The sequence below is a fragment of the Poecilia reticulata genome, linkage group LG15, assembly GCF_000633615.1.
Source record: "Poecilia reticulata strain Guanapo linkage group LG15, Guppy_female_1.0+MT, whole genome shotgun sequence".
Lineage (NCBI taxonomy): Eukaryota > Metazoa > Chordata > Actinopteri > Cyprinodontiformes > Poeciliidae > Poecilia > Poecilia reticulata.
This window is the reverse complement of record NC_024345.1, coordinates 14,840,932-14,868,909: the sequence shown is the minus strand read 5'-3', so window position 1 is coordinate 14,868,909 and position 27,978 is coordinate 14,840,932. Positions and strand designations below refer to the sequence as shown.

The following is a 27,978-nucleotide window of genomic DNA, read 5'->3' as shown; positions in this document are numbered from 1 at the left end:
TTAAAGCTTCATTTCACCTTTTCTCCTGCTGCTGCTACTATAACTACTCATAATAGGACTTCAGCTTTTGCTATTCACTTTGCTATCACCACTGCAGTGGTAATTGTACCACTGCAGAGATTGGAACCTCTTTTTGTACTAAGTGTCTTGCCCAGAGGTGCATCAACCTAAGGCGGGAGGAGGCTGGAATTGAACCCACAACTTTTGGATCGCAAGCCTGTTCTACCTGCCACAATTGCCTTTCACGCCACTCAAACCAGCATTTTCTTTGCGAGCTTATTGCTGAGCTGTTTATCATCTCGGGCTCTAAACACTTGATAACTGTTGTCAGGTTTTTGACTTTTGCCTCACCGCTGCCATGATGCTCCCTTTCACCTGCTACGTATCCTGAGAGCACGTCAACCACTGACCGGATCACACAGTCCAACCAGAGGTACGTGTCATTCGTTGTTTCATGTAGGAAGCTGAAGGTGGCAGAAGCAACAAAATCACCAGCTTCTTCGGCCGACTCTTTCCTCTTTCTACATTTGGCTCTCCTCATCTTCATTACCCCTTGTGATTTCTACATTGTCATAAATTTGAACGCACTTCCATTCAAATTGAAAAAGGCTCGACGATGTTACTCAATGCAGTTTTGGCTGAAAGGTGCACATCCGTGTGACATTTTCTTTCAATTTCTAAAAACCAAACAGCCTACAGTGTTTTTACTGTATTGTCTTTACATCAAAAAGAAATATTTCTCAAATAAAGTTTATTGCTACAACTAATCGTGAATGGTCGCTGGTAGAGATGAACTACCTGCGACTGAGGAAGTATCTCTCTGCGTCTTGCCGGGGCAGCTGTCCGCACAGTGCCATTGCTTTCGGAAGAAGGGTGAAAGGAAAGCCCATCCTCTCTGTAGGTGGGAGGGCTTCGAAATGGATAACTCATCGGTTCTTTGACAGCCACGTCATCCCAGTTGCTCTATCAAAAGACCTCATTAAGCACTGAAGGGCACAGTGTATGAGGAAGGAAGTGACTACTTGGACAGCTGAATTTGTGTGCCACATTATCCTAGCATCTCACCAAGTCGATTTCTATGTTTTGCATCTGGTATTGTAACAATGCATGTAATCCTATAATGTCCAAGAAAAATAGCAAGGATTACAAACCCTGAATGCAGATATTCTCCCTATCTCTATGGACAGCGGATTTACACGGCATGGTGGGTCCAGAAATAGGTCAGTCCTGCCATCTTTCTTAATGGGATCTTGGGTGGCAACCAGGGACCATCTGTTCACACGGCTCGCTCTCTAATCCCTGTGGTCATCCCTCTGCCTATTCCCATCCACCCTCACACTTCTTGGCCTTCTGCATTTTGACCCCTATCATCTGGAAACACTATGAATGCAACACATCTGTCTGTCTTTACAGAAATAAAGTGAAAGCATTCTAATCACTGTTATATAAAACGACAAAAATCCAGCTCAGTCATGTTGAGCAGTAAAACCTCTGACAGGGCACATGATTTTTCTTTGCCACTTTTTCCCCTCTCTGTGTGCTTTTGCCAGCATTTTTTTCCCTGCTCTGTTATCAGCTCCTGTATGCAAACTTGCTCAGTGTATGCATATCTGTGTGCTTTGGCAGTAAGGAGAGATTACGCACCATTTTGAAATGGTATGTGTGTTTTTTTTTTAACTTTGTTTCCGTGTTTCCTCAAACATCCCGTTGGGGTGAAAATAAATGTTTTCTCACATCCCCATGATTGCCTTCCTCCCTGTCCAGAGAACAGATGTCATTCACACTTTTCAGCCTGGCATTGTTTATGTCATTGCAACGTGTGTCTACCTCTGTGAGGAAAATGTCACACCATATTTTCTTTAGAATTGAATCCAGATATTTACATACACTGTGAAAAAGATCAAACTTTTTCGTACTCTGACGTTAAGTCAGGCATAATATTTTGTAATTTGGTTCTTTTAGATTTACTAAAAAATGTTCTGCTTGATAAATACCAGAATGATCTTTTAGAGATGCTTTTATTAATTAAAATTGAAAAACTAAGATTACTATTCCTTTAAGAAGTTTGGAAAATACAGATAATTATGACATGATTGTGTAAATTTGTGATAAGTTTGAGTTTAAATGTTAAACTCAAATGTGTGAATTTTAATACACATCTCAAACACACTGCTTCCTTGTGTGATGGCAAGGAAGATCTACATCAGGGAGGATATGGTGGATGTCAACATGTCCAGATCATCCTTTGGTACGATTTCCATTCCCTCTTTCTACAAGAGGGAATGGTCCATTTCACTAAATAAGTGGTATCACAAGAACATAAAAATTGTCTCAATGATGATATAAAATGGTTGCAATTCACCAAATTCACAACTCTTGGATATTTTATGTCATATCTTTTGTGTTTAAATCCAGGTTTTAAATTAAACATCTCCTCCAGTCCCTTCCTGTTTCTTCATTAGAAACTGTTGCCTTTCAGGCCCTCCACGTCTTGTGCTTCTCTCACCTTTTTCCTTGTTGTTTTTGCTGCACAGTTTCTTCGCTGGTCATTTGCCAAAATGCATCAGTTTCGTCAATAAAAATCCTCTCAGCATTGATGTGAATTGTCTTCACGAGGATGAATTGCTGTTTATGCTTGGCGAACCTCAGCAGACGTGCCCTGCAGCAGGCAGAGGGAGATGGAAGGAGTTAGGGTTAGGGTTAGAAATGGGTGTGGTGCAGGCTTGGCAAGCTCACTATGGATAACGAACTCAAAGGAGCTAGCACATCGTTTGTTGTTTTCAAAGATGAAACAAAAGCATATTGGCAACAGAAATCAATAGTAGGATTTTTTATTTTGTGTTTGGCCTTATTACAGTTTAAATTGATTGGCTGTCACATGCTAAATGTACCAAGTTACTCAGTTTATCAAATCCTTGGTAACCATTGCAATAAGGCTGGGCCATGCCCTTTTTCTACTACCATTGAACCTTAGAAATATTGGTGTATAGGCTACCACCTGATATTTAACTGGGTAGGGTTTTTATTTTTATTATGTCACAGTTTCTTACTGTGACATAATAAAATCAAACTTACTTTTAAAAACATGATAAAAAAGTTAATTTATAAGGTTTATTGATAAAAAGCAGTTAACCGACAATCAATGTAGTGAGCTGAGAGTGTTAAAAGTAAGGACAAAATGGCATAAGAAAAAAAAAGGTGATAAAAACAGTTGAAATAGTAAAGCAAAACAAGACAAGTGTATTCTTATAGTGCAATTCATAATTCATTCAATGACTTTGCAGGGAGAAAAGGCAAAAGAAACGGCCGATGCATCAGAAATATTAATCCAACCATTTAAAGATCAAAATAACAGCTACAAAACAGATAAATTAGTAATTTTGTTATAGAACAATTGTAATACTCTTACAGTATAAAAACGCTATATAGTTGATCGTCAAAGCAAACTATTCAAAGTGGAAAATTTTAAGCGGTTGAAGTAGTGTGTTAATAGTGATAAATACACCCCAGAGTTGGCTAATATTGATAAATATATAAAGATATAAGTCTTTGTTGTTTGTAACATCAAGTTACCAGGTAAGGACCCACACTGGCATTTTTCCTTTGGAAGTCTTGATCTGAAGATTTATTTATTATTATACTTTATTTTTTTGGCTGTAATTGGGAATTACAGCCATTGCAATCACATCAGGAATGGCAGCAGAACAAACAAAATAAAAAGAACAAAACAGGAAGTATATACACATAAACATAATGTGTTTAAACTTTTGTGCACCAGCTTTTACTGAAAATATTGAAGGTAGCTCCACTGTAAGATCAGGGTCATTTTAATATCAAATTACTTTTCGCACTGTCATGTTTTTTCACATTACAGTGCAAAAAACATCAAACTTGGCCAAATGTTTAGTTAATTTCCATATGGTTCTTCTGTGATAAATATATAGTTACTTGATGAATACTGCTCTTTGAGTATTTGAACGCATCAAACCATATAATAAAAATAGAAATCTGGCCTACCAGTATGTTCTGTTGTCACTTTGAGGTATCTTTATTAATGTTTCAGTGAAATCTGGGGACTTTTTTTTTTCTCCCTGTCAAAGCAGTTCTATTTTTGTTTTTCCTTTTGGAATAATTTTAGAATGTTTGTAATACAAGATTAGATCGAAAAAGGTCAACACCTGATTCCTTCTGCCTCTTACACGTTACAGCCCCCAGTCAGCATCAATATAATAACTTCACAATATGTGAAGTTCAAATTATTATGCTTTTAAAGACATTTAGGACATATCACTTGTTTAAAATCCAGAATTTATGAAAGAATTTCTTTCCACACAAGTTCGACTTTTGAGGTTCGTCGTATTTCTGGGCAGCCGCCACGTAAGTAAGATAAGCTGAACGGTGAAAGATTTTAATAGGAACTGGAGGCGGCAATGAGAGGAAAAACAGGGTGTCATAGTCTCAGAACAAACCGGGAGTCCTGGTATCGTGTTGTCTACTTTCATCTGCTAGAAATTCACACACAGCTTTCTCACCACAGGCTAGCATAGTGGCGCACATCCGAGCATGCCTATACGGTGTCCTGACACAGCACACCTCATTATCAGAAAACCTTCTGTCAAGCTTACATTTCTTAACTGCAGAATAAATCACAGAAGACGGGCTTAATACCGCGCAGTGCATGTCTACGTTACGTTTTATCTTTCAGCTTTTTAGTGCTTTTAAATTGCACAGCACTGGGGAGTTTTACATCTCCGAAATGGCTGGTCTCAATTTGTCCTCATGAATGACTTTCTCTGCATCCCTCCTTTACGCCTGTCATATCTCTGAGGCGTTCCATGGGATGACTCATTGTTGCTTTTTTTTTTTTTTTCCTGCATTCCCCTGTCTATTAACCCATGCACTTGCCACCTGTGCCTCTGTTGCTAAAAACGCAGTGGCCTACGAGCATCTTCCTTAACTGCAGGGACCCCTACCCTTTGACTATGCCAACCACCTCCAAACTGTTTCACAGAGTAAAAGGTTGAGAGAGTTGACATAAAAGTGATGTTTTGCTCTGCTGGCTGCCTAGTCTTTTCCTTATTAGATCAAATTGCCCTGTGACTTGTTAAGCAAAGTGTCTCAGACTCTGTGGCGACAGTCTGCATTCATTTGTTTCTTTTAGCCTGGGCACGTTCATTCTAAAAATATTCACAAATCGGATTAAATAAAATCAAATTACTTGTGTTATTTTTTGGAAACATCTCTGCTGCTGGTAGCCCTGACATTTATTTAAAATCTTATTAGCTTATTATTTGGCAAGTCCACCATCACTCTTAAAAAAAAAAAAAGAAAAAAAAAAAGAAAAGTCCACGCTGTTAGAAAATTAAAGTATTATCAACCAACTGAGAGTAGATGATGGATTTTAAGCTAAGACTATTTTTGCAGACAGAGTGACTCACAGAGATAAAGGCAGTGAAGGTAGATGTCGGGCAGTAGATGTTTCAGATCTGCATGTTCGCAGTTAAGGGGTGTTGCAGACTTTCGTGTATTTGCCATTTGAAGCTTTCTGTCACCTCTCCCTGACTGATCTATCATGGCTACCTTGTAAGGTCTTTGCAAGGAGTATTGAATGACTCAGTACCACTGATATGACTCACAACTAATGGATCAGGACCTCGTATGAATCCTCCCATACCCAACACCACTCTTATTGCCAGACACATTTCTTAAATCTCATTGAAAAACACTAGTTAAAATAATTAATTTGGTTACTATGCTAAAGTTAAAAGTGCTTTTTTTATATGTAGGTTGAGCATACATATTTTAGAATATTTTTGCCCTCAGGGCACATTTACATGAGACCGCCAAGTTACCTTGAACCTGCTGTTGTCATGCCAGGCCTCTATGTGGCACTGTAATTTAAGCATGTACTTGAAATGCACATGTGCTTTTTACTCTCAGCTCCTACTTCACTTATGAAGCAGTAACGTGTCTCAATGAACCAAGTGCTCGTTAATTCATCTATGCTAACTGCACAGCACTAGGCTACCTCTCATTTTTTGTTGCTATCTACCCTTGAATGCGTAGAACAAACCTTGCAGTCTGTTCATGTGCGCTGCCAAACCTGCGGAGTTCTTCACACCTCCGCCGGACGTGTTCTCGAACAGTCATTCTGAGACCTGGCTTCAAAAAGTTCCTGTGTCAGAGACTCCAGTGACTAGACTTGGGTAAACACTAGCCTGGATGGCATCAAAAATGTCACAGTTTCACTGAAAACTGTCTCTGCGTGAACAGGGCCTTACAGGTCAATAATAATAATGGTTGTGTAGCTGAGTGCTTTGCTGGACAGACAGGCTTGTCTCCTTGTTTTTTTTTTTTTTTCTGCAAATTTGTAGTAATTAATGGGCAGCAATTAGGGGTTTGCAAATTCTTACTATTCTTTTTAGAAGTGAATAAGAAGATGAATAAAATCACATATTAATTGGACTCTTGGGATTTATTAAACCAACCTGCAAAAACCAAGACGGGAACAAGAAAAAAAAAAAGCAAACACAAATCAGCTAGCACGTCCAGAATTTGCATGATTTTTTTGGTTAGAATGCATTGCCCCCAGTTCCATAAATAAATCATAATATATTTTTTTATTTTGTATTTTTTATTTATTGACCAATGCATAGTTGTTTGGGAAAATGTAATGGAATTTATTGGGGGGAAAAAATAGGACACTGCAGTATAATATGTAGAATCATATTAGTTAGTGTACAGCAGATCACAGCAAATTCGAATGGGCAAAAAATAATATACTTGTCACCATATGTAAAGAATAACTTATAATAAAAAAATAAAAAAAATAACATGGTCTTTATCCCTAATGTATAATAGTGCTTGATTGTGTGTTGACTTGTACATACAGCTGTGTGAATGAATTCTAGTATCTGGTACATAAATTGCAACAGAAATTTGGTCTAATTACCACATGCACAAAATAAAACATGTATGTTTATTTTTAGTATGTCTTAAATCCATATAATTTTTTTCTGCACAGACAGTTTTTTTTTAAATGGGTTTATGCACTGTAATTAACTTTTTTCTCATACATGTCTTTCCCCCAAAAACATCACACAAATAGCAAAACATTTTGGGGAACAAGACATGTGAAACCAGCTAATAACAGCGGATGGTATATGAGCTAAAGGAAACAAAATTGCTGTCGTCTCAAATTATCATCACATGGAACTGCATGCTCTTTCAGCACAAAATGGACAGTAACAAAAAATGCACCAATGCCATGTTTGGAAGTGATGTTGACTTATCCATTTTAATTTTAGCATGTTTCTTTTTAATTAATTCATCTAATAATTATTTGACCACATGGCAGCACTCATAGCATCTATTGAACTACAAAGTGCGCCACACATCAGTGTCATGAGACGTGTTTAAGCAAGTATGACCCTTTCATTGTCTTTAAAGAATCGGCAGCTTTGACATCTGTTCAGTAGCTTAGAGCTTTCCTTTTTGAACATGTTCTGTTTAGATTCATCACGTCATAAAAACAATTCCGATGGCTAATGTCCAGGAACCCTTTCCAACTCTGTGTACTTCAATTCGAGACATTAAGTATCCCAGTGTACGTTTGCTTTTATCTGTAGATAAAAGGGAATGTGCGCAGATTTCAGGAACGAAATTGGCCTAGTCACATCACAGCAATGGTATCAAAACCAATTCTGACATAATACAGTGGCACAACACCATGATTTCTACGCCCTTGATCCCAATATGCACATATTTTCCAAAACAGGAAGGCACCAAAAGTTTGAGACTTCATAAATGTGATGTTTCTCAATGCATGTTGTACTCCAGTTTATATCGGTACCAGTATTTATTGTATTGTAGCTTTAATAGAAACAAACGATATTCTAAACATTAATAGCCAGGTTAGCTTTCCACATCCCAAAATAAATATTGTATAATATCCTAAATTTAAAAACTGAAACCACACATAATAGTCAGAATGACACTGAAATGACCTTGATGTCTATCCTGGGGTGTTGCATTTCCCTGGAACACGGACCACTAAAAATGTTTCCTAAGGGGATTAATGAGGCATTGCGTTATTAACGTTCCACATTTTCTGGATGCAGGCTTGCAATGGTGCATGTCGATTGCTGTGTGGTGCAGCAACAGCCTCCTCTTCTCAGCCTGTCTCATCATCTATACATCAGCAGGTCTGAGTCACACACAAAGCGTGAGTGTGGGAGTGCAGGGATCAGTGGAGATGGGGGTGACTTCATCCCAACCTCTGCTTTATAAGGTGGACGGGTTATTATTGCAGCAAGATCCACGGTGGAAGATGGATGGCGTGGTTCCTCTCTCCGTAAAAGCCGAACGCAAGAAAGGCAAAAGCAGCTGTCATGTGACATTTTATTTCAGCAGCAAACACCCTCTCACTGTGCTGCTGAGAACCTTACCAGGCTAGTAATTAAGTGCTAACTTGATATAGGAACACTGCTGGGTTGCATAGTTTTCTGCCTGTTTTTCTGCTTCCTGTATTGTTGAGGATAGACCCAGTGTGTTCTCACTTTCTTTTTTCTTTTTCTTTTTTTACCTGAATATGTGTTTTCCCGCTTGTGTTTTGTTTGCTCTTCTAATTGCTTATCAGAGGAGTCAGCTCAGTGGGGACCATCTGCTAAGCCAGGTTTCCGTTTACCCCCACTGGGATTCTGTTTCCTGGGATGGGATGGCCGCAGTGCGTCCCTAAAACACACAACCTCCACCAGGCTGTCACTTACTGCTCAGTTTCCATGAGATCATTAAGGTATTATCCCAGGTGATGTAAGAGACACAGGAAGGGAAGAAGGTTTTCACATGACTGGCAGGGGGTCTGGAGTTTGTATTTCAGCAAACTTTTTTTTTTTCTTCCCCTTTTCAGCTTTCTATCTCGTCTTAACAATAAACATACTTGATTTCCTCTACCACCTTTATTTTTTATGGGTTCTACTTGTTAAAGTTTGGTTAAATATTTTAACAACATCCAATCTTACATGTTAGTCACACAGAGAAAAGGAGGTCATTTTTTTTGGCTTCTTTACTCCCTCACTCTCCTATTAAGAGCAATAGCAAGGTGCTAATTAAATGGTTTGTAGGCCTGTCTTTGCCTCCGGCCCTAAATTACATCAGTATTGACTTCAAAGCCTCAGTGCATCAAAGAAGGACCAGAAGCAGTAAAGCTTGGCTCGGTTCATTCTCTCCTCTCCTGTCCTTTCCTGGCATCCTGCAAGCAGAATGTATTTAACGGCATATAATATGCGATATACAATTAATTGTCTGTACCTGAAAAGGACAACGTATGCTTCACATAATTTAGATGAGATGGATAAATGTCATCCCGGGTGATTTAAAGGGAAATGTTATTAAATTATTCAATCATTAAATATCATTCTGATTAGAAACATTGTTGCAGGTGCAGCTCAGTAAATGTAAATTGAATCACAAAGTAAATTTATTTTACTTTAAAAAGCTAGAGAGAGATACAAAAATGAATTTTTGTTAACTTGATAACATCGAATAATAACCAATATCGGGGATTTTTAAGACTGCCGACTTGACAGCTGTTCAGCAGGCAGGAGAATCTGATTGTTCACAGAGAACCGCGTCCAAACATTCTGGTGGAAAACTGAGTAGAAGGAAAACATGTGGTAACGCAAGCAACAAGCCAGAGCCTTAAGAAGAAAACGATGCCTACTAAAAACGTAGAGGTGTTTCACAAAATTCAGGCTTTTATCAGAGTCGGTTCTTCAAAAAGCACACCCTGGATGAATCCAAAATATAGAAATATAGACTACAACTACGAAATGTGTTGTGTTAAGCAACTCCTGAACCAGGAACAATATTGGACGTGTTTTACTTTTCCATAGAAAACATGATATGACTATTGTGCTGAGGTCAAGTGACCACTTCACATTTAGCTTTCCCTGTGAGAAGACTGAGAGAAAGAGATGGTTGGAAAGGCATAGAATCGACATCATCTTCACTAGGGTGACATTTCTGTGTTAAAAATCTATTTTTATAGTTCTGTATTATTTAAGGCCCTGTGCTCACATTATCTGTAAGCTATGGTTATGAAAATTGACAGATATGAAGGCTGTAAATAATGTATGAGTTGCTGAAAAAAAATAACCTTACAATGACATTAAAATGTTTTCAGATGCACCTGTTTAAAACTTGTTGATCATACATTATACAATGGTGGATCTGCCATAAGTAGAGACTTGATACTCCAACTTATTTTTCTCATATCACTTTACACCTTTTATTTTCTTTTAGTGTAGTATAGTTTGGCATAACCGTCTCTATAAACTAAATGCAAAGTGCAGCAGGGAGATATTATAGGACTTCTTAGCTGAGGTAATACTGACCTAAACCTCCACCTGACAACGGCACTAAAAGGCCAGACCAGCAATCCTCTGAAGACTAAATAATGTCTCCATTTTGTTATCCTGTTTTATTACTTTGCTGTAGATGTTTGGCTCTCTTGGCCCGTTGCATTCAGTTATTCCCACAAGTGGCATATCACCGAGGCAACATCTCACATCTCTTATTCAATGGAATGAGCTCTGTGCCCTCAGTTCACTGTTTTGTTTCTCTCCTGGTAGTTATTCTCTTTATAGACACCTTTTCAAAGGTATATTTTTGGAGAGTTATAATTCAATTGAGATGTCTGGAATCATCCTGATCGTGTCATTTGAGATGAAAACTCTCGTGTAAGTCTAAAATCTAAGCTAAAATAAACGCTGCAGTTCTTTTTTTTTTTTAAATAGATTTCATATGATGTTATGGTAATGTTAGCCCAGACACATACTTCATTTAGACATAGGTCAATGATAAAATCTATACATAGTCCAGATTTAAACCTACACCTATACTTCATCTACATAAATTACATTTAAATGGAGTAGTTTTACCCTTATATGTTAATTTGTTTATCCCATACATATTGCAAAGTCTTCAAATCAGAACCAGAACTAAATGGGACCCTATAAAGGGCCGAATAGGAAAATAACTGGACAAGATGAGCATGGAAAGAGAAAAGCTTCACCAAAATTAACCTAAAATAGCACAAATCCAGAGACCAATGTGATAAAACAAAACCATTTCCCTTCAAATCATGACAAAAATAAACTTGGATAGGATAATTAAATTATAAAGTCAGTTAAATAACAATTCTAATCACGTAAATTGCATTTGAGGCTGCAGACAGATGAACTTTTCACCAAGGAACATGTTGGATGTTCAGTATTGATATGGCTGTTTGTGTGGTGGTCAGCAGTCAATCAAGCCAGCATGCCATGGTCAGTGGAAATGTAAAATGAGCTGGACTTTGTGTGAAGTCAGTACCATACGAGCATTTAACAGGTGCTTTTCCTTTGAGAATGAAAGACACGCTTTGAGAATGAAAACCTGCTTTTTTCTTACTTTGAAATGCTTTGGACATTGGTACTTAACATTTTGAAGGAGGCTTGTCCTGTTTAAACCACCGACAAATCCTTTAGTTCATACTTTTGGGTTAAAGTGAATAATTGTTCCTTATAAGCCTACTAAAAGAGGAATTTTTTTGAGGAGATGGGTGCCATGGTGACGCACGTGGTAGAACGAGTGGCCCATGTACGGAGGCCTCAGTCTTTGACATGGCCATCACAAGGTTAAGTCCTGGCCCTTTGACATTTGTTTTCTCCCTCTCTCACAACCCACTTTCCTCTCAATGTACCTTAAAAATGAGGTTAGCTACAGCCAAAAAATTATTTTAAAAGAATTGAATATTTAATGAGGCGTTCTCACTTTTTTCACTTGGCTATAACTGATGATGGTTTATGGTTTTTGTCCACAAAAACCATAAAAGACAGGTTTAGAGTTCTCTAAACCCCATGCTGTATCTTTATTATAATTTGGAGTCTAATCTTATTGAATTGCAATCTCAGAGTTACTAAAAGATTGAAAGATGAGTTTTAGATTATTCTTAAAATGAATGAACCTGAAAAACCTTTTGTAATGGTGTTGAATTACTTTTAGCTGTGGGACCCAGACTAATCTACCAAATGAAATACTTTGCAGCACAAATTTATCTATTAATACACACTAGAGTGGGAAAATTGGCCACAAACCATTTGCAAATTACCTTTTTGTTCCTCTGCTGCTGCAGTTTCCTAAAACCATAAAAATACACAGAAGGCTTTTTAAATAACACTGAAACTTAGTATGACATTTCCTTTAATTATATTTGCTCCTTGCAGTTAACTGTGGGTTTTGTTTGGTAAAAGCAGCTGCTGAGGGGCTTACTGTGACACCTTTCCCTCTGTTATTAAAGGGTGAAGGTATCAGTCATGTGTTATTTAGTCCTGTAGGCTGTGTGTGTGTGGCTCCTGATTGGATGCAGCAGATCACAAACAGAAGCAGAACACACCGAGATGCTGCTATTCTTTTCGAGAGACATTTGACAATCAAGGACACAAATGCAGCCTTTCCGTCTCCGTGATCTCTTTGCTGCGCTTGGGCTTTCATCCAGAACTGAAATCGCTGCATTGTTCAAAGGAGAAAGTGGGCTTTGACACAGATGATAAACTCATTAACCTTCAGGAAATTAAACGAAACCCTGATTTAATTAGATAAAGATCATGTCACCGTTGCATCTCATCAGAGACGAAGCAAGCCGTCTGTAGGGGGATGTTTTGGTGTCATTCTGAGGTAGTTTTAAAAGAAAATTAGGCGGAATATAGGGCAGGCACACAGTTTGATTACTTAAATGGAAGCACATTTTTTCAACCTTATAGTGGAGCAATATTCCTAATGCCATATTTGCAAAGGCCTTGCTGTTCCCATGGCAGCCAAAGGCACTAAGACTTTTAGGGGAAGAAATGAAAGGTTGTGCTGAATTGTGTAATATGCATCACGCAAAGTAATTGCACTGACAGAACGGCAACCGAGAAGGCAAAAGTGTGATAAAGTTTTGATATTATTAACTTTGGCAGGAGTGATTTATGCTGTAATTTAACGTATATAATGGGATTGTGTGGCAGTACCTGCTGCCTGCCCAACTGTGCAGTGACCTGAATATATTATGGTCTGTAGACCACATACAGCTACTTAAACACAGCCTTTTAGTATATAGAAAGTAAACTGTCTTTACTTATCCTGCCAGATCCACATTTTATGATTGCATTATTATGGTGTGGGTTTGTTTTAAGAGTCGAGGTAAATGTTGTCCTTTTTATTGCTGCACAAAGAAAATCTTCTTGTGCAATGCTTATTTTATCTGTTTTTCCCTGGTTGGAATTAAACACTTGTACAGACATGAATTGATAACATTGATATTCTGCTCCAGATTAAAGCAGTGGGATTATCTCAGATTTTTTGTTTCACTTGCTTGTTTCACAAATGCCATGATACAGATGCCATACCCAGTGTTAAAACTTGAAGGATTCCCTGATTGATGGAAGGCTAAGGAGAGGTCTTGAGGTCTTTTTTCCCCCAGCAGCTTTACTTCGGTGAGGGAAGGTGAAAAATGAATTTTTCAAGTTCTTGTGCCAGCATGGCTTCATCTATTCCTAGAACTGGGAGAGTTTTTGTTATTGCTTTACTACACTTTGATTATACATTTTTTTGTACACCACATATTTTTTTCTGTCAACTGCAGCTGCTATTGAATGACTGTTCAAGTATCCTTTGCCTATATGTGGGACATATCTGGGAAATCTGAAGGGACTTTCTTTAAATAGCTGTAATCTAATGGCTGTCCTTTTTTTGTTGTCACCGTATATCATATGCTGTATTAAACTTGTTTCAGATGTATTGTGGGTATTTGGCATAATTTCTGTCTTTTTTTAAAAACACAGTCCTGCAGAGAGTTCATCTCCTCTCTAAAATGGTGAGATGACATTTGTCTAATTTAATTTCTTGAAGGGAAATTATGTCAGTTACGGTGTAAAATGCAAAGTAAGGCAATGTTAGATTTTCATGTTTCTAATAGTATTGTATCTTCCTTCTTCTTAAAAACAAAATGTGCATGTGTCCCAATGTGACTTAGGGTTTAAAAGTACTATCTGACAGTTGTGACAGAATTTAACGTAATATCAAAATCCTTTTATGAGAATTTTATATAAAATCTTAGAGATTCAAAAATTCTTAAAGACGTTAATAATGGATGACCTGACTATCCAACTTTACATGTTGGAGCTGGAGTCTGATCCGGGTATTACACATGTGCATTAAACACATTGTGGTAACTCAGTGCCGTAGAAGCAAGTTTCGTTTGACATTATGCAGTTTCCCTTGGAAACCATCTACAACTTCATCTATTAGATGACAGCTGGACACTGAATGCGACGGTGGAGAATTTTCCCTCTGTCAGAAGCTCTTTGCAGGCTGGTCACATGCGCTCGCTCATCTTTTCTGTGCTGGATAAATCCCATCGAGGCTCCGCCCTTCCGTCTCCTGAAAGAAGACAAAGTCAGAGGTTGAACATATGGTGACGGTGAAGACTTGAACACATGATATGCATGCACTCACAAGCGCATAGTGAGGTGAAGATGCATTGTGCAGACGTGAACATGCTGTGCCATTTAATTTCTTGCTGCGCCATCGAGGACATGCTCTAATATTTTCCATCTTTTGAAGCTTCTTCCTCTTCTTCCAGTCTTTTTTTTTTGCTCTCCTACATTCCCGCCACCTCTTAATGCTCCCCATGTCTCATTGGAGGTGAGGGGCTCTAGCCAATAATTCCCTCATCCTTCCATCATTTGCCAACCTTGCTTTCGTTTTTTTAATATCCACTCTTCCCTGCCTCCCCTCCCTGAAGGTTATGTTTCAAAAGACCGCCCTTCAAAGGTGTTGCTGTGAGGAAGGATGGCCTACCTTCCTCTGGTATCAACGCATTTCACATGAATTATGCGTGGGCGTTGCGATTTCATTTTGCACAAGTGGCAAAAAATATATTTTCTTTTCAGAATCAAAGGTGCCGTAGAGAAGCTTTTAGAGATGATTTTTCAGACAGGTTGTCCTATGTGTATAGAACAGATCCCCACAGACCTTCTGTTCATCTCCCACAGACAGGTGCTCATTTTAGGAGCTGTCATCCTGTCAGATCCAAAAGGCTTTCCTTCATAACGACCCCCTTTCCACCTTTTCCTCTGTCAATTGCCGTCTGTGTTACCGAAGTGCAACAGTATGTGGGCATTTGTCTGATATGGGCCTCAAAGGTTAAAGGGAGCCATTTCCTAGAGTGCAGCAACATGGAATTTTGAATTGTGTGAGGAGATCTGTGATCAGAGATGAAAGAAAGGATGTTTCAGTAAGATACTATGTTGCTTTTTTCTTTAGGTTTTAGTTCCCAAAGTCAGTACTCATTAATTGCATACAAAAGTATTCATAAAATGTTCTGATTTGGTCTCATTACAGCCACAAACATCTATGTGTTGTGTTGGGATTTTATATGGTAGACTGACACAAAGTTGCGCTTAACTGTTTACAAATACAAATATTCATAGTGTGGTGAGTAAATATGTGACTTTCCACAGTAAAACCAGGAACAAGTCTTCAGACCAAAAACTGTGAAAAAAAAATATAAAAAACATACATTTCTGTGAGTTTTTGTTTATTTTTTGTAAAACATACTAATTGAATGAAGAAGAAATCACACCATGTTTTAAATACCAGTTTTTGATATTTTAGAATGCTTTGTGTTCCAAGTCAGCTTGTTAACAGAGTAAAACTGACCAGCAGGGATAGTTGTCTTTGTTTGGGTGCTCAAGTGCTTGTGTTATTGGTCTCAGCCAATAAGGTGCAAGTTTGACAGGCTACTTAAAACCAACAACAGTTTGCACTTTGGAACACTGCAACAAACTTTCTGCAGAGTAAAATCTGAGGATGGGCTGAAAGAAAGCAACGGAACATGAAAATGCATCTTGAAGCCAACGGGTGTACAGTGGTTACTTTGGACATGACAACCTCCACCAGTAAGACTCTGATGAAAAGAAAACAACGGCAGGGCATGCATTCAATTCTGCAGGAATACTTTTCAGTTTTTCATGGCTTAAAGGGAAGAGAAAATATTTACATCCATGGTGTACAACTTAATTTATAAATACATTTTAGATGTAAATTAGAAAAAGCAAACCTACTGTAGTACAATCAGCTACAGCTACTCATTTTAAAATGCCAACCTTAATATGTGGTGAACAGTAACTCAAAAAGGCACAGCAATGAATACTAATTAGAGCCATTTTCCCTGTGAATTATACAAACCACAATTCTACAATCCCCTTTGCAATCCCCTATTGTAATATTTTATTACAATATAAATTAAGACTTAAAAAAAAATAGACTTGAGCAGCATCTACACTAGCGTCAATAAATTAAGGATTTACTGTAGGGTTGCGATAAGTTGTCAAAGATGGTCTCAGAACTGTTGTGTTCAGAACACGATTACAATCCACTGCACTAAATCATTTTTTGTGAAATGTATTGAAGCAGCGTAATATGATAGCTTTGATAGGCCTTGTCCATTGTATACTTTTTCATCTGCTACGCTGCACCCTGTGCATGACCTGTCATGGAAACCTGCACCGCGCCACTGAAATGCAGATCTGGGCCTTTCCTGCCCTGTGCTGCACTACTGCGTCTGGGCTGAGCACGCGGTGATGATGGGGTGGGGTGGTCTTGGACAGTTTTCATATCTGGGCCAAATGCATTTACAAGTCACCAGATCTGCACAAGAGTCAGAGGAGGTTTTTACACACATGAGCCAGCTCCACACCAGACTAGGATCATGAGCCTTCCTTCCTGACATCTGCAAAAATTGTTTTGGCTCTGATTCAGTTGGAGTCTGGGCAAAATCAGGCAGAAAATCTAATAAAAACTCCTGTATTTGTGCCACATCTGGGCCAAATGCAGTATTTGTATTGCACCTGTGGACCACATCCGGCCCAGATCTGTTGCAGATCAGTAATCCAGATATGGACCAGGTAGGGTGCTGCAACTGCTTTCAACACCCTGAGGTAGCTGATCAAGTATGGGGACAGTCCTTCTGAAATTTTGAAGTCTTTTTATCTCACTAATCTTACTTAAAATGGAACATTTAAATGGTCTGTTTTGTGAATCGCATGGTTGTTTGTTGCAGAATGCTAGAGAAGAAACGGCAAGCAGGTAGATTGGGAACAAAGATTTAGATAGATTTAAGCAGGGTTGGGTTATAAAAGCAACGTCCACATTTTTTTTTTACTTTTCACAGATCACCATTTACAAAATTGCATGGCACAACTACAAACCTACTAAGAGCTCAGCTTAAATCAGAGAAGCAGCCAAGAGCCCAATGTTAACTTCAAAGGAGTTGCAGATGTCTGCTGCTCATGGGAGAGAATCTGTTAGCATAAAGCTATAAATCATGCTTTAATCAAATCTCCCCTTGCTGGAAGAGTGACAAGAAGAAAACTGTAAGACTCTGTTTGGAGGCCCTCATAATTTTTCAGATGTTTCCATTAACCAAACAAGATCTTGTTTATACAAACATTATTGTGCTTTTTGATTTTGAATGAAAGTAAATGCTTTTTCCCCATTGTGATGTAAAAACCGAACTATTTATTATTTTGGAAGCAAGTGTAGTTCAGCGATCAATAGCGATTAATTTTGTGATGACTAACATTCTTTAATAATATAGAGAAATACTTTTTTCTGAATAAAATACAATATGACAGATCTGGGTAAAACCGCAAGAAGACAATTCCCAAGGCTCAATTTGATTAAATATCTTATAAAAGGTTTATTTTTCCTGCATGGTAAGGTTTTTTGACTAATACCTCCTCCTGTTTAAATGCTGCCTTGGGGCCTTCCCAGTTGTCACAAGTGAACAGATATTGGTTCTGTCTGAACAGGTTGCCAATATACAGGACACCAGGGACAACACAAATGAGACAAACAGCCGTGCACACACACTTTCACGCCTACCTTACATTCGGAATTACCAATTAATCCAACATGAGGGTTTTAAACTGTCGGAGGAAACCAGTGCACCTGGGGGAATGACGATCCAAAAAGGCACAAGGAGATGGTGCAAACTACTCAGAAACAAATGCAAATCTCCAGTTTTGACTGGAAATCTTCCATCTGTGAGGTCACAGTGTTAAACTAAAAATAAAAAATAAGAAAAACACATGAAATTCATTACATGAACAGGTTTTGTTTTCAAAAAGATTTAAAAAGTTAACTAATTTTACGCTTTATAATGCATTCTGAGTGAGATGTTAGGATCTTAACAAATGTCAAAATAAATATCAGGAGAAGGAGCTAACCAGAAGATAACCTAAATTTTTAGCATGTAGGACTGCTTAACTTTGCAAAGTATTGGTGTCGAATGCTGACCCATGCCAAGTTCACACTGTTTCTATTCACATCTAGTTCAAAATCTAAACCAATTTAACAAATCAAACCTGAACTAGTTTGATTCTACACAGATTAGAGTTTCTTTAAGACAAATTGGCACTTCAAACATTCCGTTTGTGAAGACACAAAGAGTATTTTCTTAGCTTTTTTTGATGTTTTGACTATCGTCAAAGTTGTCAAGCAAAATACCTCGTATATACACGATCAATTTATTTGTAATAATCTAAATCTCATTCCATCTTGTCTTTGTGTGTGGTTTCCTCTCACGAGCTGGTTGCTTTCTTTGATTGCTATTTACGGTTTATAGATTGAAATAAATTAACAGATATCAGGACCTCTGCAAAAAGGCAAAAACAAGTTAGTATTTTACTTTTGCCGCATTTTCAGATGGCTTGAATTACTTTTTCGTTTTTATTTCTTTTGCAAAGTATGCCTTTTATGGATGAATGACAAAAACTGCCTCATGAAGGACAGGTTCATGTCCTTCCAGCAATCCTTTATTCGCAGGGCTTCATCTCCAGAGATGATGTCTGCACGACCTTGGATGGTAACACAAAAGGAGTTCGGGGACTGAGTCGGGCAGATGATGCGATAAGAGGCGTGATGCAGCTTCTCTCTACGTTATATAAGGCCTTCAGTCTCTTCCTCCTCCTCCACGCTCACCTGAGAAATCTAAGATATAAAAACTCAGTTTTCATAGAAATAAACTTGCACACATAGCAGCTACTGAAATGAAAAGCAGCTGACGGATGAAATGTATCAGGAGATCTAGAGCTTCAAGTTCACGCCATGACCGGAATGAAAGTTGAGGAAGACATTTCAGTGCAGGAGAGTTTTTTTTTTTATTTAATTTTTTTTTTTATAAAGCTTCTATATTTAATTTTACTTTCATCTTAAATTTTTGCCTTCACTATTTTCTGGCAACCTTGACAAAATATTTTGCATTTTTTGCAACATCTTATCTCACCTTGGTGTAAATACTACTCAAATGAAGTCCATATTTGTGTGTTATTAGAAACAAAACAAGAAAATTATGAGTTTCTTAAAATAATATAAAATTTTCAACATATTAATGAAGGAATGCATCTTTAATGAAAGTCTTTTTTGTGATTTAGAGGGTTTGTTCAGAGGTTGGTTATTGGCAGTCGGTGTGAAGTTGACTTTTCAGTATTGTGAGGACTTAGGAGAGAACTTTCCATTTCTTTCCACTGTCTTGAAATGTAACACCGCAAATGCAGTTGTTTTGTGGATTTTGTGTTTCAGTATCTAAAATCTGAATTTGAGATGCAACAAGGTGATTTCCCATCCCTGATTTTCTTTTTGTTTTGCTTGGACTTAGCAACAGCAGTTTGAATCACAGTGTCATTCATTATCTATATTTGGAGTAGAGGAAATGATCCTCTATGTGTGTGAGAGATTAGTCACTATTTAGCTGAATTATGCCAAAGACAAATGTTTTTTTTTATTTAGCTATAGATATATTTTTAAAATTCCATTTGCATCACAATCAGCTAAGTACATTTAAATACCTGATAGAATTTAGAACCACACATTATTACTAAGGTTTCCAAAACATGTTTTCAAATCCAGCAAACTCAAAAACATAAGAAAAAAAAAGATTAATCAGAAACTTTTCTGTAATTCATTTGACCTTATTTGTATCTACTGAAATCTCCTGCAGATATTTTGCTTGTTCACATTTTCAAACTATTGGCTTTTCTACGGCAGGCTAGAAAAGGCACCAATTGACTAAAACCACAAAAGCATGAAATGGCAAAGATGCAGAGTGAACCAATGAAAAGGTGACATATTTCTGTAGATATCTTTTCCTGCCTTATTTTTTAAATTCTATGATTCTATAAAAAATAACCACCTTAGCCTTTTCCTGCCATGAACTCTTCCACCCTGATGAGTCTTTTGGTTATCACCAAAATGATAAACTTCACATTTCTCTTTGCATTTTTGGTCAATGTCTATGGTGCTTGGATGTGATTAGAATTGAGCCTCTGCATCTTTATATTCGAAGACTGGAAACTGCAGCTCTGGTTGAGTTATATAGTGTCAGACTAGAATACAGAGTGTGTGTGTTTTTGACACACTGCCAGATCATATATACTTCCATGTAGCTGCTTATCACCCCCCTGCCATTTGAGCCAAAGAAAAAGGGGAGATAACAATGTGAGCTGCAGTATGGACGGATATGTGCCATTAAAGTTTTATGTGGGTTTCATTAGTTGACATGTCCCTGAGAGGCCTACACTCTCAACTAATGCAATGACATGTTATTGGGTTTTCTTGTATGTTCAGTTCCTTATTTATGCAGTGAACCAAAGATGGATGATGCTGGAGTGCAAATTATAAAGGCAAACCCTTGGAGTGCATGCAGATTTGTGCACTGCAGTAAAAACCTTGTGGTGTGAGCTCGGATAATTGCGTCTCTTCTCTTCCACTGTCATGTAAATTGTGAGTAAAATCTATAAAAACTAGGAATGAATATTTATGCACTGCAGCCCTCATTTGTTTAAAACCTGCTTTGAAGTTTGATGCATGACATGCTGAAAGTTTGCAGATAAAAAAACCATAAATAAGCAGAAATAGTAAAAGGGCTCAGACAGAATTTTGCCTGGCTGCAGACCTCTGAAATATATTCTGGCTAAAGCATCAGACATGCTTTTAAAAGCAAGCAATATTTTTCTTTAGATTGGTGGCACCAAGCAAGGCTGAATTAATGAACAAGCTTGTGCTGGTGGCAGAATTTTATTTATTTATTTTTTTTTGTAATTTCCTAACCTGGTTCCAATGAGACTTGTTTGTGTAATCTCAGAAATTATGTGAAAGAAATATGATGGGGAAATGTAACCGATGATCTAACAATTTTCCCAAAGTCTTTCTATGTGTTTTATATAAGTTGTAAACTGTATTGTGAAAATGCATACGTAGTTATAAATTAAGGACTAATACTTTATTGCAGATAAAAATTGTATAGCTTTTAAAAAACAACTTGAATGACTAAGACACAAAACAAAACATTGTTCGTCTTAAATTAAGTAAAAAGTAACTTTTTAATTTTTTTTTTATTTTTTGCTTGTGACTGGTTAAAAATCATTACAGTTTCATCTGCTACAACTCAAACAGCCAGTGGCCTTTTAAAATATTCATGCATTCTGCGTATTTATACTTTCAGTCAAATCTCTCCTGTATTTCTGACCTGAGGCTCAATGCGAGTTTGAAACCAGAATGCATCCCGGTGTGTGCCGATGTGACAAATACAACAAATCCTTTGATCTCACCAAACAAAGCAGCCTGCCAATAAGATCGTTTTTTATGCTGCGTGTTTACAGCTGCTGATGTTAGTGTGAATAAGAAAGGAGTATCTATCTAGGAACATTTAGACGGATATAGTCGTTAGAGACGTAGCAGCAAACGGTTTAGTACTATAAACAATCCTTTATTGTCATATAAATAATTCCCAGTACACCACAAAACTCATTTCAGTTTTTCTCAGTTTATTAATACAGCAAAAGATTATAGTAAAAAGCACATTTATGGCACTTATGGCTCAAATAAATGTAATTATACTCTGACTCAGTCGTGTAAAACAACGTGCCTAATGGATTCATTTTCAGGGAATCTCTCATCCTAATAAAGCCTGAGTTGATGGCAAACAAGAAGCCTCCTGGTGAATAATTTTTGCACAGCACTAATTTAAGACTTCTTTATACACATAATCATGATTATTACATGATTTTACTACCTTTTAAAAACGGTGGCACGAGGACTTGTTGACAGTAGAGATGTGCCGATCAGATTTTTTTCTGCCTATTCCGATGCCGATCACCGATACCGATCGCATAATTATTATTACTACCGGTTACATTATGTGGAAAAAGGAACCCTGAATTCACCTTAATTTAGACAAAAACTTGTTTTTAATAAGTTTTTCCAAGAAAAAAACAAAACGGGCATTGTGCAAATTGTCCTGCTATCAGTAATACTATCTTTAACAGACTGAAAACATATGAAGGCTCTGAAGAGGCTAAACAATGAAAAGAGTCAAAATAAATCCTCTCAACATTACCAAAAAATTCAAGTATAAAACTTAACATTCAAAGGCAAAAACAGGTTCCATTACAATAAACAATCCAGAGTTACTGAATGAAAACTTCCTGTTAGCATGGCGGCTAGCTGATTACTGCTAGTTCTGATTGGCTGTTTCTGACTGAGCGGAGTAATTATGCAGAGCAGGGAGGCGATTTTTTTTTTTTTTTTTTGAGATTATCTGTCTCATGTTAGGACAGCGAAAGTTTTAATACATATGTAAAATTTATTTTTTTAAGTTGGATGCTGCAGCTTTAAGTAGAGTTTCAGTGTGAGAATCACTACCAGGTGGAGCAGAAGCGGCGCTCCGTCTGTGAAATATACGGAGCTACGTAGGAGCTACAGGTAGCTGCTACAGCGGTTCAACAGCGAGAACAGAACCAGCTTCTTACATCGCAGCTCGATGATTTAAATAATTTTGTGGGTTATTTGTTTAGCTTTCTGACCGTCATGCTAATCCGGGTGAGTGTTTGTMGCTGTGCGCTGCTTTACCTGCTATCTGATCCTCCATATGTCTTTTTTACTGCAGTGAGCCTCGACATAGCCAAACTCCGTCAAGTATGGCATTGTTTTTATGCCATATTAGATTCGTCGTGTTGATGCATTTTGACGTGCTTCAATTTTCCTCTGCAACACGCAAACTTCCCCATTCACTCAGTGCGTTATAGTTTCACATCGCTTAGGATTTGTTGCTGCACGTTTGCGCAGTGTGAAGGAAAGAGGAGACCAGCTGCACAGACAGGCTGTGAAATGAGATGCAGGTGATCGGTTTGTGTGATCGGCAACAAGAGACCGTGATCGGCGATCAGCGATCATACACTTTTTCACGGAAATCGGCCAATTATGATCGGTGGCCGATCGATTGGCACACCTCTAGTTGACAGCAAAGGGATGAGTTAGTTAATGATGAAAATGAATGGTTTATAAATAAAACACTTATTGTTGAATGTTATATTTATGTTCGTTTGAGCCTGCTGGTTTCATAAAAGTGAGTGAAATAATATGATGGTTATGCGGACATTGTGAAAATCATAAAACATAATTGGGATGATAAAATTACTTGGTAATTATATCATCATTAAAGGAGCATTTCAGATTTTATGAATATGGGCTGGGTTAAAAGATCAGTCAATACCTTATCTATAGAGGATTTCCATGTTTAATTTAAAACGTCTGAAACAGAATTTCAAGTTTTTGATTTTGCTTCGATTTAAACTAGAAACCTTTTTTTTTATGTCATTTTTACCCAGTAACCTTAAAAAGTTGCTTTCCTATGTATTTCATTTCATTTAACACGCGCTTCATATCCCCAATCTGCCTCCAACAGAAATATGAAGAGGACGAGTGATTTTTACTCAGTGGTGCGTTGACCTTGGTGGTTGACCCTTATGTGAAGTGATTATCCTGTAAGTTGTCAGCCTGCATCACCTGTCTCTGAGACTCTGCGGCTCTCTTGTCGCTGGGCCGGCGCTCTTTGCCATCAGACATGATCCCAGTCGCAGAAGGAAGTCGAGTGTAAGACTTTGGCTCACTTTTAAGGCACTTCCACAAGCGAGCCACTGTGTGCTTATAAAGTTCTTTTGACTGTCAAATAAACACAGAGTATCGCGTGTTTAGGTGGGTAAATTATTATGTGTTTACAATTCTGACGGTGTCATGTGAGAGCTGCCGTCTTTAGCAGGCCTGCAGTACTTGGAACTCGAAACCCACGCACATTAAAGTTAAGACACACATACTCGCACATGTACACACATTTGTCGCAGCCCGGTTTATACTTGCACTCTTCCACTATTGCCTGCTAAAGTGCACCTTGGAAAACATCTGACAGATATAGCTTAGCGCTTTAAATATAGAAAGGGATACACCGATGAAAACCTACACAGCTATTTAAGAGGAAACACAGACATCACATCTGTCACATGCTGTACTGCTGACATGATTGCAGTTGGTAACAAGTATGACTCACTCTCAACCTCTACGCTTCTAATTCATAAACCTTAAAGTAATAGCAGTGATTACTGTGGTAGCAAGTACACTTCAACACATGCTGGGTTTTGATTTTCTGAAACAAACTATCCTAACCCTTTCAGAGAGAGAGAGAAGGAAGAGGGGGTGGAAGGTGGTGGATGGGCTGTTAACAGCTGAATAACTGGGTCAGTTTAAGATCACGGTGTTTCTTATCTCTTCAGCTCATCTCTGGTGGTGTTCACTGTTATCTGCTCGGCTTTTCAACAACCGTTCAATTCTCGGCCCGTTTCCAGCCCTCTATTCCTACCCTTATTTTGCTTCCGCTGCTGGAGTAGAAGCTTATCTTCACGGAAATGTTAATTTTCTCTTAAGTGCTCCAAAATGTAATGTCCTAAAGAAATGTGTTGTCAATTTGTGTGTTATCCTTAAAATTATGGCTTTAGATATTAAAGATGTTTGACGTGGAGCTTCACTAAGAAAACATAAATCTGTTGTTGGATGTCCAGAGACTTGGTTTGATTTTGTTGTTTAAACAGGTTCTGTAAAATTTGAAAGCTGTTTAACATTTTATTCCTCAATTACTGCCACAGTAGCAGCACAATTTCCTTTTATAAAAATTTTACCTGATTTATGTTTCCACTTTGTAAGTGTGTAAAAATACATCCAACTCATCAGAAGGGTTTTTTTTTTGTTAAAGAGTTTATGAATATTAAACTGCAAACAAATTTCTGTTCAGTGGGGATTACCTAGTCATAGTTCGGTTTAAATAATGAACTAGATGATGAAATGCATCCCATTGTTTAAAGACTCGTTAAGGAAATGCTACCATTTGTGTTGTTAATGTTGTAATTAAAGGACAGCCAGTTGCAGTGTTGTAATTGCATTGTTTTTATTTGGTGTGCCTCTCTGTCACACTTTCCTTTTTCTGTAGAGTTCCAAAATATAGCAATTTAAAGCTGTTTAAATGTGGAAGTTAAGGAGTGTTGTGGCGAGACAATAGACAGTCTTTATTTGCTGGCTTGGTAATAAATAGTTAGAGTAACATACATAGATACAGGGTGTGAATTTTAAATAAAGCCCTTATCTTCACTTTTGAGACTTGCATCAACCAGGTCGTATGACTACATCTTAAAGATGGATTTGTGCTCCCACACACCTGAATCAAATTGCTAAATTACTATCTCAGCAGATTGTCAAGTTCTGTAGAGGCCCGGTAGAGAACCAGGTTGCAACTACAGAAACAGTTTTTAATTTGTTGAGTACTTGCACTGTCACCGTGGCCCTGGCACCATTGGTAGTTAGTGTTATATTAGAAAGTAACAATACATGACAATAGAGAATCCACTATATGATTTGTAATTTTTTTAGCAATATATTAATTTTCTCGGACACTCCGGAACATACAGAACTCATTAACAATGCTCAGTTTGTGTTAATTCAACTTGACTTTGGTGTTTCTTTTTTTATATATATGGTATTTGAATAATACCATACCCTCTAGTCTATTTATACCTATCTGACTTTCTCCTATGAAATATGACTGGTATTAGAACAGTGTCCTGTTTGAGCCTTCACATTGTCTTCTTTGTGTAGACCATCATTGATGTCGTTGGTTCAAAAGGTTTTATTGCTACCATCCTCAGTCCAAGTGGCAAACCATAAAACATTTAGTAGGATTGTTGGTGTTTATTTTATACATCGGCCACAATGCATTGAATGAATACAAAGGAGAGCCGCATGAAAGTAATCAAGCTCTCATCATCAATAATGGACGGCCCAATCAAAGGGGACAGTGGGCTTCTTTTGTGAGATGGCTGAATGGGAGGAAGGGCCGCTGGGGAGGAACCATTATGTGTCGCTCCACTGCTCAGCTGTTGCGAAGATGATGATTGTTATGGTTGCAATGATGATGGGGATGTGAAATCTCATTTTGGCAAGATGGCTCTGCTGGAGGGGATTGCTGCACAGTCCTTGCATATGATGGCATTAGAGGCTGCTTTTTGCATAGATTGAGTTTTAAGTTTGCAACAAGATAATATGTGAATACTTTCTCGTACCCTTGCTTCTTAGTTAAACTCACTGGTAATAGAGGTACGTCTGCACATGCTCAACTTTCCTGCATAGTTAAAATTTTCTACAATCCAAGGATTTACTCAATGTAGGAATGTAGGATGTTATGGACGCTGTTCCATACTTGTCAACCATCCCCAAACACTATGAATTAAGCATCGCTGAACATATTAAACATCTGTTGTAGCTTCACCTTCTGTCAGTTGTTCTGACAGCTGTGTGTCCCCTTTTATTTATTATTTTTTGCTTTCTCATTGTGCTGGATTGACTGGGTTCAATAGACTGTATTTGCTGACATATAGGGGGCATTCATTATTCAGTGCATGCTTTATGAAATGTCTAGGGTCCAACAGCCGACAGGAGGTAAAGCAAGAGGTAATGTACTATCTAATTACAGAGGCTGTAACTACTGTTGTGGATTATCTTCGATGCTGCTGAACACAACTGTTTTACTGACCACCACATTAATCAGCATATTTATAAGATTAATGCCACTGAGTACTTCAAGTAATCTTTCCTTTTTGTCCTTCTTTCCTCAGGTGGTGTTAGTCTTTGCTCTCAGCATTGGAGCCCTCGGAATATACTTTATAGACTCCTCAGAGTAAGTATCTCTAAGAGTCAAGTCACTACTCATTCTATATTCTTACCTAGTGAACTGATCTACTATGATTTACAAATAGATTTATGTGTGCTGAAGATTTAAAGGACATATTCTCACCACAGAAGGGATGCATGCTATCGTAAACCCATATGCGTTTGAGGTTTTGTCAATGGGAGGCCTATCAGTTTCCATGGCAGCAGGGATACTCGGTGTGTATGTTGCAAAGGCAGCTCTGTGTGTGTGTGTGTGTGCACAGGACTCTGGATGTTGTCAGTTTACGTGAATCCCTTGCTGGCGCTCGCCCAGACACAGATTGCAGTCCTGGCGTCTCTCCCATACCCATTGCAGCTAGTTTTTCAACATATTGACTTATTTTCTAGCTCTTAGAGGGATAGCTTGGATTTTAGGATTCTCACTGTGTTCGTCGGCCTGTCGTCTTTGTCACCTCTGCAGTGTGTGCCACAGTGTGGAAAGTCAGAATACAGCAGCTAAGAAGAGATGCTTAAATCATTTTGTTCATTCTAACTCCTTGTAATAGGTGGTGAGAGAATGTGTGCAGTGTGACTGTAATTGCTGCCATTGAAGCCACTTGAGTAGGCTGACTGAGACAGAGGAAACACAGACTCTGCTGTCATGCCGTGCTCGTGTTATGAATATGCATAATACAATGCTTTGCAAAAATATTCATATCTCTTCTACTTTTTTAGCATTTTGTCTCATTACAACTTCAAATAGGCTGCACAGTGGCACAGTTGGTCTGTTGCCTTGCAGCAAGAAGGTTCTGGGTTCGATTCCCGGCCCCGGTCTTTCTGCATGGAGTTTGCATGTTCTCCCTG

General features: G+C 38.0%; 1 protein-coding gene across 43 annotated transcripts in view; it reads left to right on the top strand.

Moving 5' to 3' along the window:
- kcnma1a (potassium large conductance calcium-activated channel, subfamily M, alpha member 1a) overlaps window positions 1-27,978 on the top strand; it is a 159,275-nt gene that overhangs the window by 43,555 nt on the left and 87,742 nt on the right. For all 43 annotated transcript variants that reach the window (XM_017308915.1, XM_017308917.1, XM_017308919.1 and 40 more), the window contains exon 3: window positions 27,081-27,142. In XM_017308915.1, coding sequence (XP_017164404.1) covers window positions 27,081-27,142 — 62 coding nt within the window. The remainder of the gene's footprint in view (window positions 1-27,080; window positions 27,143-27,978) is intronic.